Source organism: Phocoena phocoena, chromosome 12 (assembly GCF_963924675.1).
Source record: "Phocoena phocoena chromosome 12, mPhoPho1.1, whole genome shotgun sequence".
Lineage (NCBI taxonomy): Eukaryota > Metazoa > Chordata > Mammalia > Artiodactyla > Phocoenidae > Phocoena > Phocoena phocoena.
This window is the reverse complement of record NC_089230.1, coordinates 20,110,120-20,125,372: the sequence shown is the minus strand read 5'-3', so window position 1 is coordinate 20,125,372 and position 15,253 is coordinate 20,110,120. Positions and strand designations below refer to the sequence as shown.

Sequence of the window (15,253 nt, the reverse complement as noted above, 5' to 3'; positions counted from 1 at the left end):
TTCTGCCCCTTAACCTCGTGTGATACCTTTTTACCATGCCGATTGGAGTAGTGAGTTGTACAAGGCTTTTCCATGTGTCCTGGTTTGTGTAGGTCTGTAGATACTTGAAGAACAGTCACTTCAACGCTGGCCGCTAAGCCTTGGTTCTTAATGGAATACATGGATTGCTTATCAGGAGTAAGTTCTAAATTAATAATAGCATTCTGAGTATTCGAAGAATTTCTGTTTAAATTTTTACCATGCCCATTTAGAGTTGGAGAAACTAAAGAAGAATGATGATTATAAAGGAAAATTGAAGATGAGAAGTGTAACAAAATTATAGTGTTTGGGTTTGCTCTTCTTTTACTAATTCTGATTCATTACCAGAAATATAATTTTTATTTCTGCAATATGTTGCCTTAATATTCCTTACCAATTAATGCCATGGAGACTCACCTGACACCTTCATGGCCCCTTCTGGTGTCTGCTTTTCTGTTTGTAAGTTCATACTCAGTTGTTGGATGGTAGTGGCTGTCACACTAGAGTTAGCTACACATCCCATTTATTCATGAAGAAAAGGTGATTGCCAAATTAATATAGAAAATTGTGTTGACAACCTTATAACAGGAGAGAACTAAACAATTGATAAGACCCTCTGTATTTTAAAGTTTAAATTTGTTGTATTTGTTTAATTACAAAAAGAGACCCTGTTTTTTATAGAAACTTGGAAACTCAGAGAAGTGTAAAGAAGAAAACTAAAATCACCTTTAATCCTCTTATACGGAGATCGCACTATTTTGCTTTATTTCTTATAGTCTTCTAATGTATGTGTGTGCAATGATTTACAAATACATAGGCTAATTTAAACACCTACTTTAAAAATTAAATTAACATCACAATATACAGTTTTTTATCCTCCATTTTAAAACCTAATAATAAACTAGCATTAATGTATATTACGAAAGTTTTTACTTTTTTATTTTAAAAACAATCAATGTGATAAATGTGTTTATACATAAATCTTCGTGGGATAGGTAATTTCAACAGTTTTAAGGCTTTTGATACAAATTGCCAAAATGCTTCGTCAAAGTCTGAACCAATTTTTATTATTAATTTATATTAATTCTTATTTTACTTAAACTACACTCAAATTTACTTTTTTTTTTTTTTTTTTTTTTTTTTTTTGCGGTACGCGGGCCTCGGCAGGCGGACTCTCAACCACTGTGCCGCCAGGGAAGCCCTCACATTTACTTTATAGAAGTGAACAAAATATTTTCCTTTTCAACAGGAGAAATATTATTTTGTTATTATTTTTTATTTGTTAATGAGGATAAACATTTTTATGAGAATGCTTTTTTAAATTTTTAGAAATAAATTTTATTAGATTAAAAGGCCGAACTATTAGTAAGTTTGTCTAAATGTAAAAAGAAAGTTTAATTATGTAATATCTTAGTGACCTCTGTAAAACTTCATATTTTGAAGTTTTACATATTCCACATATTTTGCCTATGTGGAAAGGGGAGAAAGGATTTATTTGGGTATTAAGCAAAGTTGAGTGATTTGGCAGCCACAGTCGTACAAAATTTCAAAAATTTCTCATTGAATTTGAACATCTAACTAGCTGATACATGAAATTTAGATTATAATATTGATACATTCTGTTTTTAAGAATGGGGGAAATCAGTGTCTTATTAAAGATTTAAAAACTACTATTTTCAATGTAGAAATTGTGAAAACACTTAAATTTGTTATCATTTAAGCTAAAATTAACTATTTTGCTTTTAAAAAACTCATTTGTGGAATATGAAAAAAGTAAAGTTTGTATAGCAATCCCAAGTAATGTTGACACTAATACCTAATATTTGCATTATCTCTTTGCCTTTTTCTGTTCAGGACATCCAGGCAGAAATTGATGCCCACAGTGACATATTTAAAAGCCTTGATGGAAACAGGCAGAAGATGGTAAAAGCTTTGGGAAATTCTGAAGAGGCTACTATGCTTCAGCATCGACTGGATGATATGAACCAAAGATGGAACGACTTAAAAGCAAAATCTGCCAGTATCAGGTCAGCGTTGTCAGTATCAAAATAAAAATAATGGGGGAGGAGGATTTTCATGATTTTTGTATATCAGGAAGAGAACAGGAAGCCTTACCAGCATGCTACTTCTTCAGAAATAGTTTAAGATTTAAATGCAAAGATAATTTTTTTTAAAGTTACAGTTTTAGCTCCATTTATGTCCAGTGCCCTCTGTCAACTGTTCCTGACTAGTCACAAATTTGCATATCGTATTTTAAACCTAATAATACTAATAATTTTACCAATACCTGCTAGTTGTTGAGTGTTTACCTTAACCAAGTATTGTGTTAGGATCTTTACAAACATTTCTTTATTTAGTATTCAAAAAATCCTAGTGAGGTGAATAGTAAAATCCTTTCTTACATGAGGTGACAGAGGCTTAATGAATATAAAGAACTTGACAAGATATTGAGCTAACAAGTGCCACACGAGGATTTGAATCTAGATCTTTCTGACTCTTGGCAATGAACGTGTTTTGCTTCGTCAAGCAATTTGTATGTCCAATTTAAAGATGTGCTTTTAGAAATTAGATATCACTTATGGACACTAAAATGGATAACTGATGATTCATGTCTCCATTTGGAGAAAGTAAAAAGTAAATAAGGATGAATTTGAGGACCAGAATTTGACTAAGAAAGGACATTGAAAAAAGACCTACTGTGACAGCTATTAATATTATTACTGGGAGTTAAGAACATTTTAGAATTATGTTTACTAGATGGTGGATAATATGTAATGGATATGAGTTTAGTGGAAACTGACTAAGAAAGAACATGAATGTTGGTAGAAAGACTTGGATCTCGCATCTAGGTCAGTTTCTTAAATCTTAAAGTTCAGAAACGGTATGATGTATTGAAAAATGTACAGTCTTAAACCAAATGGTCTTGAATTTGACTTGAATTTGACTTGGGCAAGTCACTTAGTCTCTCTGAGCCTTGGTTTTCTCATTTACAAAATCAAAATATAAATATTTAACCCACATGATTGCTGTGAAGATTGAATGGGGTAATCTGATAGTTCCTTAGTCTATGTAATTTCTGTCTAATGTAGCATCTAGTTTATTTTTTCTTACATAAAGGGGTTCAGTGGATCTGCTTCAACTGGTTTCTGCATTTTATAGACTACTTCATGGAGAGCAGAAATCTTTTGCGGATTATTTACTGTGAATGAATTTTTAAAAAAATTTTCCTTCTGAAGAGAAATCCTGAAAGGCTTTTATTCTTCTGGGGCTCATAAAGGGATATTTGCACTTCTTTTTACACTTAAAGAAGGGGGTAATGTAGCATGACTATGGAAACCTCTATGTAAAGATCCTGTTGGACATTATCAACCAACTACTCTATTTTAGTTAGGAAAATTAGGGAGTATTGTATAGTGAGAGAATATACTTGTGATTGCTTAAAATTGAATTTTCAACTGGCCAGACCCCATTGGGTTTCACCTTTCTGTTCCCCATAAATATAAACAAATAAAAAGATTTAAAGTGTTAACATAGTAGAAAACATTCACTGAGGTTCTAACAAACCCAACTAGTGTAACAAGCTAAAAGCCACAGGCCTGGCCCTGGTGAAGACTGTGTACATGGTGCTGGAATTTTGAGAGTTTGGAGGATGAGTTCTTCAGGAAGGAGAATTTAATGAAGACAAAAAAAATCTTTGACCTTTCCTGGCCTTTATCGCCTAAGCCTGTCAAGTCACATTTTTTTTTTCTAACCTGGAAAGAAAGAACTCATAAGCTTTAGTTGGAATATTATCTAATAAACAATGTTATTTTTAGAAGATGGGGGAATAAGCTTTTGCCAATGGGCTTCTGGATCAAGACAAATCATACATTCCAGTAAAATGTGTTAGTAATGTGATAATAAATTAAAATAATTTTTAGTCTCATTACTCATTTCTGGAAATTCAAGCATTTAATAAGAACTTACTTCTAGGTTTAAGGCATTGTGAATCATAAATAAGATATGGCCCCTACCCCTAGGGGGTTCACAGTTCTCTTCAGGCTAAGATGGGTCCAAAGGAGGAAGTGGTAACTTTCACTTCAGATGACCATCAAAGGCTTCATGAAAGAGATGATAACTAAGCTGAGCCTTGAAAGGTGTATAGTTTTCCCCAGATGGACTGGATGAGGATTGGAGAAAGATATCTAAGCAGGAGGCCAGAAATAACACTGTGTTTTCATGGAGCAGTTAAGAAGTTCAGTCTGACTGAGAATAGAATTTGCTGATGATGTAGAGGGGAAAGACTGTGACTAGAGGAAAAGGTGAGGAGGGAGGTAAGACACAAATCATGGAACACCTGTGTGTACTATGCTCCATTCCACTGGTAATGGAATTTGAAAATTTTTAGGTGGCATGATTAGACTTAAGCTTTGGAAATATCCCTCCCACACAATTATGGAGAGTGCATTATTAGATGAGAAAAGTTCTAAAGACAAGGAGAGCTGTGAAGAGACCCTTTCAGAGAAATACCCAAGAGTGGAATTGCTGGATCGTATGATAGTTCTATTTTTAATTTTTTGAAGTACCGTTAAACTGTTTTCCATAGTCGCACCATTTTACATTCCCACCAACAGTGCAGAAGGGTTCCCTTTTCTCCATGTCCTCACCAACACTTGTTATTTCTTGTCTTTTTGACCATAGCTATTCTGAAAGTTGTGAGGTGATATCTCATTGTGGATTTGATTTGCATTTTCCTGATGATTTTCCTCTATGTTGAGCATATTTTCATGTGTCTGTTGGACATCTGTATGTCTTCTTTCGAAAAATGCCTATCAGGTTCTCTGCCCATTTTTAAATCAGATTGTTTGTTTTTGTATTGAGTTGTGTGAGTTCTTTATATATTTGGGGTATTAACCCCTTATGGGACATATCATAGGCAAATATATTTTCCCATTCGGTAGATTACCTTTCCATTTTGTTGATGGTTTCCTTCTCTGTGCAAAAATTTTTTAGTTTGATTAGATCCCATTCCTTTATTTTTGCTTTTGTTGCCTTTGCCTAAGGAGACAAATGCAAAAAATATATATATATATATATATATATATATATAGCTAAGACCAACAAAGAGTGTACTGCATAGATGTTTTCTTCTAGGAGTTTTATGTTTTCAGGTCTTACATTTAAGTCTTTAATACATTTTGAGTTTATTTTTGTATACGGTGTGAGAAAATGGTCTAGTTTCATTTTTTCACTTGTAGCTGTCCAGTTTTCCCAACACTACTTATTAAAGAGACTCTCTTTTCCCCATTGTGTAGTCTTCCCTCTTTTGTTGTAGATTTAATTGACCATATGTGCATGGGCTTATTTCTGGGCTGTCTATTCTGTTCCATTGATCTATGCTTCTGTTTCTGTGCCAGTACCATACTATTTTGATTATAGTCGCTTTGGGTATTGAGACAAAGAAAATGAAAACACTGCTTTGAAAAGATATATGCACCCCAGTGTTCATAGCACCGTTATTTACAATAGCCATGACATGGAAACAGTCTGCAACTGTTCATCAACAGTTGAATGCATAAAGAAGATTGTATATGTGTGTATATATATATATATATATATATATATATATATATATATATACACATACAATGGAATATTTATATATATGCGTATATATGTATATATATGTGTTTGTATATATGTGTGTGTGTATATATACATATATATATATAAATATATATATATATATAATGGAATATTAGCCATAAAAAAAAGAATGACATTTTACCATTTGTGACAGCATGGATGGACCTGGAGGGTATTATACTTACTGAAATAAGTAAGACAAAGACAAATACTGTATGTTTTCACTTACATGTGGAATCTAGAAAATTAAACAATTGAACAAATATAACAAAACAGAAACAGACTCACAGATACAGAGAACAAACTAGCGGTTACCAGAGGGGAGTGGGGGAGGGGCAACATAGGTGAAGGGAATTAAGGTATAAAACAAATAAGTTTCAAGGATGCAATGTACAGAACAGGGAATATAGTCAATATTTTATAATAACTGTATGGAGTGTAATCAATAAAAATATTGAATCACTATGTTGTACACCTGACACTAATGTTATATGTCAATCATATCGCAATTAAAAAAATGATAAAATGGTTTATTATTCTTAGTAATGAGCCCTCATATAGTAAGCACACCTCAGAGAGAAGTGGTACAGGATGCATTTTTTTTTTTTTTTTTTGGGGGGTACGCGGGCCTCTCACTGTTGTGGCCTCTCCCGTTGCGGAGCACAGGCTCCGGACGCACAGGCTCAGCGGCCATGGCTCACGGGCCCAGCCGCTGCGCGGCATGTGGGATCTTCCCGGACCGGGGCACAAACCTGCGCCCCCTGCATCGGCAGGCGGACTCTCAACCACTGCGCCACCAGGGAAGCCCGGGATGCATTTAATACTCTGGAGCTAGACTGCCTAGTAAGTTTAAACACTAATTTTGTTCCTTGGCAGCTGTGACACTGCGGGGAGGTTACTTGGCCAATATGTATTTCCTCCTGTGCAAAATAGGGATAATAGGAGTAACTTCCTTATAGAGTCATCATGAATAGTTGATTTAATTAGCCTTTATAAAGTACCTAAAACAGTGGCACATGGTAAGCACTAAATAATTGTTAACTATTCTTATTACTCTCATTGATTACCATTATGTTTGGAACTAATTAGTTCAGAAGACATAGAAATTCTCCCTACCCCATCTTGTTTCTTAGTCACTAATATTGGGAATTTCTGAGAAGGTCCCCAACAAGTAGCATCCCTCTTTCTTGGCTGGATTCAGAAGAAATAGGAAACAAAAGTAAGGACAAGTGAGAACAACAGTGTCATGTTAATTACTGACAGAGGCTAGGTGGGAGGAGGTGCTTAGAGTAAGAGCTAAATGGTGCTGTTAACCGGACTCCAGAAGTAGGCAGAATTCCCAGCAGTCACTGGAGAATGTGGCCTCCCATGTGGGAAACCCTGCATGGAAGAGTAGAAAAGAACTCAGTCTCTGCAGACTTGTTCTCAAAAGGCAAGAGTGAGCTGAGCTAAGGAGATCAAGTTATTCCCCAAATCTACAAATCAGATTCCTCACCCTACCTCTACAGGGACAGAGAGAGTGAAAGGGTGGAGAAGAGGCCAGGAATGTACTTAGTGAGAAAACCCCTTCCCAAGGAGCTGGGGTGTGGAGGTGTTCTCATTAACAAAAACATGAAGTAACTTCCCACACAGCCAGCTGCCTCCTTCAGTCCTTACTGAAAATGTTGCTTGCTGAGTGCACTATGAATTCTTGTTCCTCTGTTCTTTCCTCTCATTCCTTTAAAGTATAGTCTACACTTGCACTGGCTTCTATTGTGAACAAATTCTCCTATGTCTTTAATATTTGTTTAAACTCTCCCATCACTCTTCTCTATAATTGAAAGTTGACTGTCCCCTTAATTGCCTGCTTTACTTGAAACACTCTTTAATAGAGTTCAGTTTTCCCATTTTCCTCACCTGGCAGTCAACAGGAACATTCTGAATATTTAACAACTACTGTGGACACCAAGTAGAATGCTAGCCATAAACTCCCAGTATGGTGCCAGCAGACACTGGCTGAACAGCAGCCTGCGCACAGGGATAAGAAGGAAAGTTGGCAGCCTCACTGCTATTTCTTAAGCATTGCTTCTCCATCTCTCAACAGCTTGTCGTTAGAAGTGGATACATCTATTATTTTACCCTCTCATCATCTTATTCCTGCTTCCTCCTGATGTATAGGACACTCTTCTACTTTACTCATTGATTTGAGCTTCTGACTTCCTTTTTTTTTTTTTTTTTTTTTTGGTATGCGGGCCTCTCACTGTTGTAGCCTCTCCCGTTGTGGAACACAGGCTCAGCAGCCATGGCTCACGGGCCCAGCCGCTCCGCAGCATGTGGGATCATCCCAGACCGGGTCGTGAACCTGGCTCCACTGCATCGGCAGGCGGACTCCCAACCACTGCGCCACCAGGGAAGCCCCTGACTTCCTTTTTATTCTGCATCTTTTCCTCACTTATCATCCTTGGTGTCGACATCTCTACTGATAACTGTATATTTTGACTTCTCAGTTTCTTCTTACTTTATCTCTAAATGCTTTTATCCCTATTTTGTTTCTAAGCCCGATAGATCTGCCCAGGCCTAGGACTTAGTTGACATCCCATGTTATCTTGGCATCCCTGGGATGAGCAATCTCAGGAGACCAGGGGCAAATTGTTTTCAGAGCACACATTTTATTTTTTTCAAATTTGTCTACAATATTCTAACTAGATTGTTTTAAAATGCACATCCTCTAATATTTTCACCTGAGGAATTCCTAGCTTTCTTTTTATTTTTCCTTCATCTTCCCAAACCTACACACCTTTCTCCTTATCTTTAGTTGCTTAAACCCTTCCACTTTTCAGATTTCATCAACCCCATCTACCCAGCTTGGATTTCATTATAAACCATTTCAGTAATGTCAGGACCTTGAAATTCCTCTCCCCCTTGAAATTCCTGTCTGCTTTTCCAATTGCTGATGCTCTGATAATCATACCCTCCCTATCCCCTGATCTAAATTCTGGGCTTCCTAGTGTTGCACTGGAAAGTGAAAAATGATAACATTTCTTCAACTGAGACTTGACAGTTTCTACTTAGAATTGCTATTGCAATTCTGAATGATTTTCTATCATAATCACCACTATCCCTAACTTTTAAAGATTTCGATTCCTCATTGGCTCCCAAAACCTCTCGAAATCTCCCTCTCTGCATGCAACCTTGCTTCATTCTTTTCTGAGAATAAGGCCGTCAGATAGATGTCCCTTCTGTGCATTCTGTATTTCAAATTGTGCTTTCATTGTGCTAAAATCAGTATTGTCATGGCCGGGAATATTCGCTGCACTTTATCATCATTTTTAGAAAAGAGACTATCTGTCAAAGATCATAATAACAGCTAATATTTATTGAACATTCACTGTGTCTACATGAAATGCTTGACGTTACCTCCATTGACCACGGCGTGATCATTGGAACTACGGAATTACATGTGACTCAAAGCCTTGGGTTAATATCTTAAGTACTATTTTCCAGTCTTTTCGGTTAACTTTTTTATTTATCTATATTTTTGGGTGCGTTGGGTCTTAGTTGCAGCACGCAGGATTTTTGTAGAGGCTTGTGGGATCTTTCGCTGTGGCACGTGGGCTTCTCTCTAGTTGTGGCGTGCAGGCTCTGTAGTTGTGGTGCAAGGATTCCAGAGCACACAGGCTCTCTCATTAAGGTGCGTGAGCTCAGTAGCTGTGGCGCACGGGCTTAGTTGCCCCGCGGCATGTGGGATCCCAGTTCCCTGACCAGGGATCGAACCTGTGTCCCCTGCATTGGAAGGCCGATTCTTTACTGCTGGACCACCAGGGAAGTCCCTTTTTGGATAACTTTGATCACACTTTTAAAATACGGAAATCTAATTTACCAACTATTCTTTTGCAATCGAAAAACAATACATACAAGTCTGTATTCCACTTAGATCGATATAAGCAAAGATAGTGATTTGAAACCTGAGCTAGAAGATAGGCTCTTAGGAATTTTTAACAATGTTTTTTACTCCCTGGAAAAATGTGAATTGGAAATTACTAATAAATTCAGTAATGTGAAGGCCATGGCTTAAACTTATATGTTAAATTTGTATAATTTAGGATTATGTTAATTAAATATCCACTTATCACCTTAATGTTTAATATGTTAATGTTTAATATGGATCCTTATTAACTTACGGTTTCAAAGGCCAGTGAAATTCTCAAATCTAATGAAAACAGGGTTCAAAGATAAAATTCTATCTTCCCTTTCTTTTATGAGCCTCTTAAAGATTCAGAGCACCTTTTTAGAGGGCCTTAGAGGAGATTAACCTTTAACATCATCATTACATCTAACGTTATCACACTTTTACAATGTCATTGACACCACTTTTAACTTTAGGTAGTTGATTTTGCTAACCATATTGTAAAACTTCTAAAATTTTTTTTCTCAGATCTCATAGAGGAAAATTCTGCAGCTTTCCTTCTTGTTTTCCTCTGTCTCAGTGCTTTTCGGTAGAACTTTCTACAATGATGGAAATGTTCTGTATCTGCGCTGTTTGGTACAGTAACCACTAGCCATATGTGGCATGTTGAGCAGTTGAAATGTGGCTAGTGCAACTGGTGAACTGAATTTCCTATTTTACTTATTTTAGTTAACTGAAGCTTTAAATTGAAATAGGCACATATTGCTGGTGGCTACAATATTGGAAGCACAGATTTGGTGTTCTTTTCAGAACAAACTGAATTCTGAGGACTCTACTTTTTTCCCCTAGTCAATCTTAATTCCTTTTCTGGGAGCAGAAATAATCCCCTTTTAAAGTTACTGGTTATTCTTGCACTAATGAAGGTATTTTCTTTCACTATAACTCAATTTGTAATCTATGGGTTTTACCATAAAAGTTTCTTTGTAGTAAGAATGCCAACGTGGGTATTTAATTCTGTGCATTTCTTCCTTACACAATAGGGGATAGTATATATTTACTCCTCTTAATTTGAGTCATCAAATTCTTTGGCAGACCTACCACTTTTCAAATATATCTTCACTTGTCTACAAATATACCTTGGCAGTTTATATCTGCCCTCTTAAGTGCTGTCCATGATGAGAGCAACATAGTGGAAAGATATTAGAATTTAGTGTGGATTCCAGATTCTCACCATGGCTTCCTGAGCAAGTTCTTCCTGCTCTGAGCTGTAGTTGGCTCAGAGAGTTATCGTGAGGTTTCCTATCTCAGAGTATATTTGGTTTACTTGTCTTCCTCCTCACTTGACCCTAGAACCTTCTATTTCTGAACCAGTGTAATGCCTGATATCAGAGTGGGCGCTCCATAGATGTTTCACTTTATTGAAAAAATGAAAAACTGTATTTTATTTTAATAAATGCTCCTCTTACTCATTCACACTGTTTGCTCTCATTTTTCGTTTTTTTTTTTTTTGTTTGATTGTTTGTTTGTTTTTTCATTTTAACATCTTTTTGGAGTATAATTGCTTTACAATGGTATGTTAGCTTTAGCTTCACAACAAAATGAATCAGTTATATATATACATATGTTCCCATATCTCTTCCCGCTTGCGTCTCCCTCCCTCCCACCCTCCCTATCCCACCCCTCCAGGCGGTCACAAAGCACCGAGCTGATCTCCCTGTGCTATGAGGCTGCTTCCCACTAGCTATCTACCTTACGTTTGGTAGTGTATATATGTCCATGCCTCTCTCTCGCTTTGTCACAGTTTACCCTTCCCCCTCCCCATAGCCTCAAGTCCATTCTCTGGTAAGTCTGTGTCTTTATTCCTGTTTCACCCCTAGGTTTTTCATGACATTTTTTTTTCTTAAATTCCATATATATGTGTTAGCATACAGTATTTGTCTCTCTCTTTCTGACTTACTTCACTCTGTTTGACAGACTCTAGGTCTATCCACCTCATTACAAATAGCTCAATTTCGTTTCTTTTTATGGCTGAGTAATATTCCATTGTATATATGTGCCACATCTTCTTTATCCATTCACCTGTCGATGGACACTTAGGTTGCTTCCATGTCCTGGCTATTGTAAGTAGAACTGCAATAAACATTGTGGTACATGACTCTTTTTGAATTATGGTTTTCTCAGGGTATATGCCCAGTAGTGGGATTGCTGGGTCATATGGTAGTTCTATTTGTAGTTTTTTAAGGAACCTCCATACTGTTCTCCACAGTGGCTGTATCAATTTACATTCCCACCAACAGTGTAAGAGGGTTCCCTTTTCTCCACACCCTCTCCAGCATTTATTGTTTCTAGATTTTTTGATGATGGCCATTCTGATTGGTGTGAGATGATATCTCATTGTATTTTTGATTTGCATTTCTCTAATGATTAGTGATGTTGAGCATTCTTTCATGTGTTTGTTGGCAGTCTGTATATCTTCTTTGGAGAAATGTCTATTTAGGTCTTCTGCCCATTTTTGGATTGGGTTGTTTGTGTTTTTGTTATTAAGCTGCATGAGCTGCTTATAAATTTTGGAGATTAATCCTTTGTCAGTTGCCTCATTTGCAAATATTTTCTCCCATTCTGAGGGTTGTCTTTTGGTCTTGTTTATGGTTTCCTTTGCTGCGCAAAAGCTTTTAAGTTTCATTAGGTCCCATGTGTTTATTTTTATTTCCATTTCTCTAGGAGGTGGGTCAAAAAGGAACTTGCTGTGATTTATGTCATAGAGTGTCCTGCCTCTGTTTTCCTCTAAGAGTTTGATAGTTTCTGGCCTTACATTTAGGTCTTTAATCCATTTTGAGCTTATTTTTGTGTATGGTGTTACAGAGTGATCTAATCTCATACTTTTACATGTAGCTGTCCAGTTTTCCCAGCACATGTTGAAGAGGCTATCATTTCTCCACTGTACATTCCTGCCTCCTTTATCAAAGATAAGGTGACCATAAGTGCGTGGGTTTATCTCTGGGCTTTCTATCCTGTTCCATTGATCTACATTTCTGTTTTTGTGCCAGTGCCATACTGTCTTGATTACTGTAGCTTTGTAGTATAATCTGAAGTCAGGAAGCCTGATTCCTCCAGCTCTGTTTTTCGTTCTCAAGATTGCTTTGGCTATTTGGGGTCTTTTGTGTTTCCATACAAATTGTGAAATTTTTTGTTCTAGTTCTGTGAAAAATGCCAGTGGTAGTTTGATAGGGATTGCATTGAATCTGTAGATTGCTTTGGGTATTAGAGTCATTTTCACAATGTTGATTCTTCCAATCCAAGAACATGGTATATCTCTCCATTTATTTGTATCATCTTTAATTTCTTTCATCAGTGTCTTATAATTTTCTGCATACAGGTCTTTTGTCTCCTTAGGTAGGTTTATTCCTAGATATTTTATTCTTTTTGTTGCAGTGGTAAATGGGAGTGTTTTCTTGATTTCACTTTCAGATTTTTCATCCTTAGTGTATAGGAATGCCAGAGATTTCTCTGTATTAATTTTGTATCCTGCTACTTTACCAAATTCATTGATTAGCTCTGGTAGTTTTCTGGTAGCATCTTTAGGATTCTCTGTGTATAGTATCATGTCATCTGCAAACAGTGACAGCTTTACTTCTTCTTTTCCGATTTGGATTCCTTTTATTTCCTTTTCTTCTCTGATTGCTGTGGCTAAAACTTCCAAAACTATGTTGAATAAGAGTGGTGAGAGTGGGCAACCTTGTCTTGTTCCTGATCTTAGTGGAAATGCTTTCAGCTTTTCACCATTGAGGACGATGTTGACTGTGGGTTTGTCATATATGGCCTTTATTATGTTGAGGAAAGTTCCCTCTATGCCTACTTTCTGCAGGGTTTTTATCATAAATGGGTGCTGAATTTTGTCAAAAGCTTTCTCTGCATCTATTGAGATGATCATATGGTTTTTCTCCTTCAATTTGTTAATATGGTGTATCACGTTGATTGATTTGTGTATATTGAAGAATCCTTGCATTCCTGGAATAAACCCCACTTGATCATGGTGTATGATCCGTTTAATGTGCTGTTGGATTCTGTTTGCTAGTATTTTGTTGAGGATTTTTGCATCTATGTTCATCAGTGATATTGGCCTGTAGTTTTCTTTCTTTGTGACATCCTTGTCTGCTTTTGGTATCAGGGTGATGGTGGCCTCATAGAATGAGTTTGGGAGTGTTCCTCCCTCTGCTATATTTTGGAAGAGTTTGAGAAGGATAGGTGATAGCTCTTCTCTAAATGTTTGATAGAATTCGCCTGTGAAGCCATCTGGTCCTGGGCTTTTGCTTGTTGGAAGATTTTTAATCACAGTTTCAATTTCAGTGCTTGTGATTGGTCTGTTCATATTTTCTATTTCTTCCTGATTCAGTCTTGGCACGTTGTGCCTTTCTAAGAATTTGTCCATTTCTTCTAAGTTGTCCATTTTATTGGCATAGAGTTGCTAGTAGTAATCTCTCATGATCTTTTGTATTTCTGCAGTGTCAGTTGTTACTTCTCCTTTTTCATTTCTAATTCTATTGATTTCAGTCTTCTCCCTTTTTTTCTTGATGAATCTGGCTAACGTTTTATCAATTTTGTTTATCCTTTCAAAGAACCAGGTTTTAGTTTTATTGATCTTTGCTATCGTTTCCTTCATTTCTTTTTCATTTATTTCTGATCTGATTTTTATGATTTCTTTCCTTCTGCTAACTTTGGGGTTTTTTTATTCTTCTTTTTCTAATTGCTTTAGGTGCAAGGTTAGGTTGTTTATTCGAGATGTTTCCTGTTTCTTAAGGTAGGATTGTATTGCTATAAACTTCCCTCTTAGAACTGCTTTTGCTGCATCCCATAGATTTTGAGTCGTCGTGTCTCCACTGTCATTTGTTTCTAGGTATTTTTTGATTTCCCCTTTGATTTCTTCAGTGATCACTTCGTTATTAAGTAGTGTATTGTTTAGCCTCCATGTGTTTGTATTTTTTACAGATCTTTTGCTGTAATTGATATCAAATCTCATAGCATTGTGGTCGGAAAAGATACTTGATACGATTTCAATTTTCTTAAATTTACCAAGGCTTGATTTGTGACCCAAAATATGATCTATCCTGGAGAATGTTCCATGAGCACTTGAGAAAAATGTGTATTCTGTTGTTTTTGGATGGAATGTCCTATAAATATCAATTAAGTCCATCTTGTTTAATGTATCATTTAAAGCTTGTGTTTCCTTATTTATTTTCATTTTGGATGATCTGTGCATTGGTGAAAGTGGGGTGTTAAAGTCCCCTACTATGAATGTGTTACTGTTGATTTCCCCTTTTATGGCTGTTAGTATTTGCCTTATGTATTGAGGTGCTCCTATATTGGGTGCATAAACATTTACAATTGTTATATCTTCTTCTTGGATCGATCCCTTGATCATTATGTCGTGTCCTTCTTTGTCTCTTCTAATAGTCTTTATTTTAAAGTCTATTTTGTCTGATATGAGAATTGCTACTCCAGCTTTCTCTTGGTTTCCATTTGCATGAAATACCTTTTTCCATCCCCTTACTTTCAGTCTGTATGTGTCTCTAGGTCTGAAGTGGGTCTCTTGGAGACAGTAAATATATGCGTCTTGTTTTTGTATCCATTCAGCCAATCTGTGTCTTTTGGTGGGAGCATTTAGTCCATTTACATTTAAGGTAATTATCGATATGTATGTTCCCATTCCCATTTTCTTAATTGTTT

The 15,253-nt window shown here is 36.3% G+C and overlaps 1 protein-coding gene across 1 annotated transcript in view; it reads left to right on the top strand.

Annotated features, from left to right (window-relative positions):
- UTRN (utrophin) overlaps window positions 1-15,253 on the top strand; it is a 482,739-nt gene that overhangs the window by 339,254 nt on the left and 128,232 nt on the right. Inside the window, exon 51 of the mRNA XM_065888619.1 lies at window positions 1,873-2,045. Coding sequence (XP_065744691.1) covers window positions 1,873-2,045 — 173 coding nt within the window. The remainder of the gene's footprint in view (window positions 1-1,872; window positions 2,046-15,253) is intronic.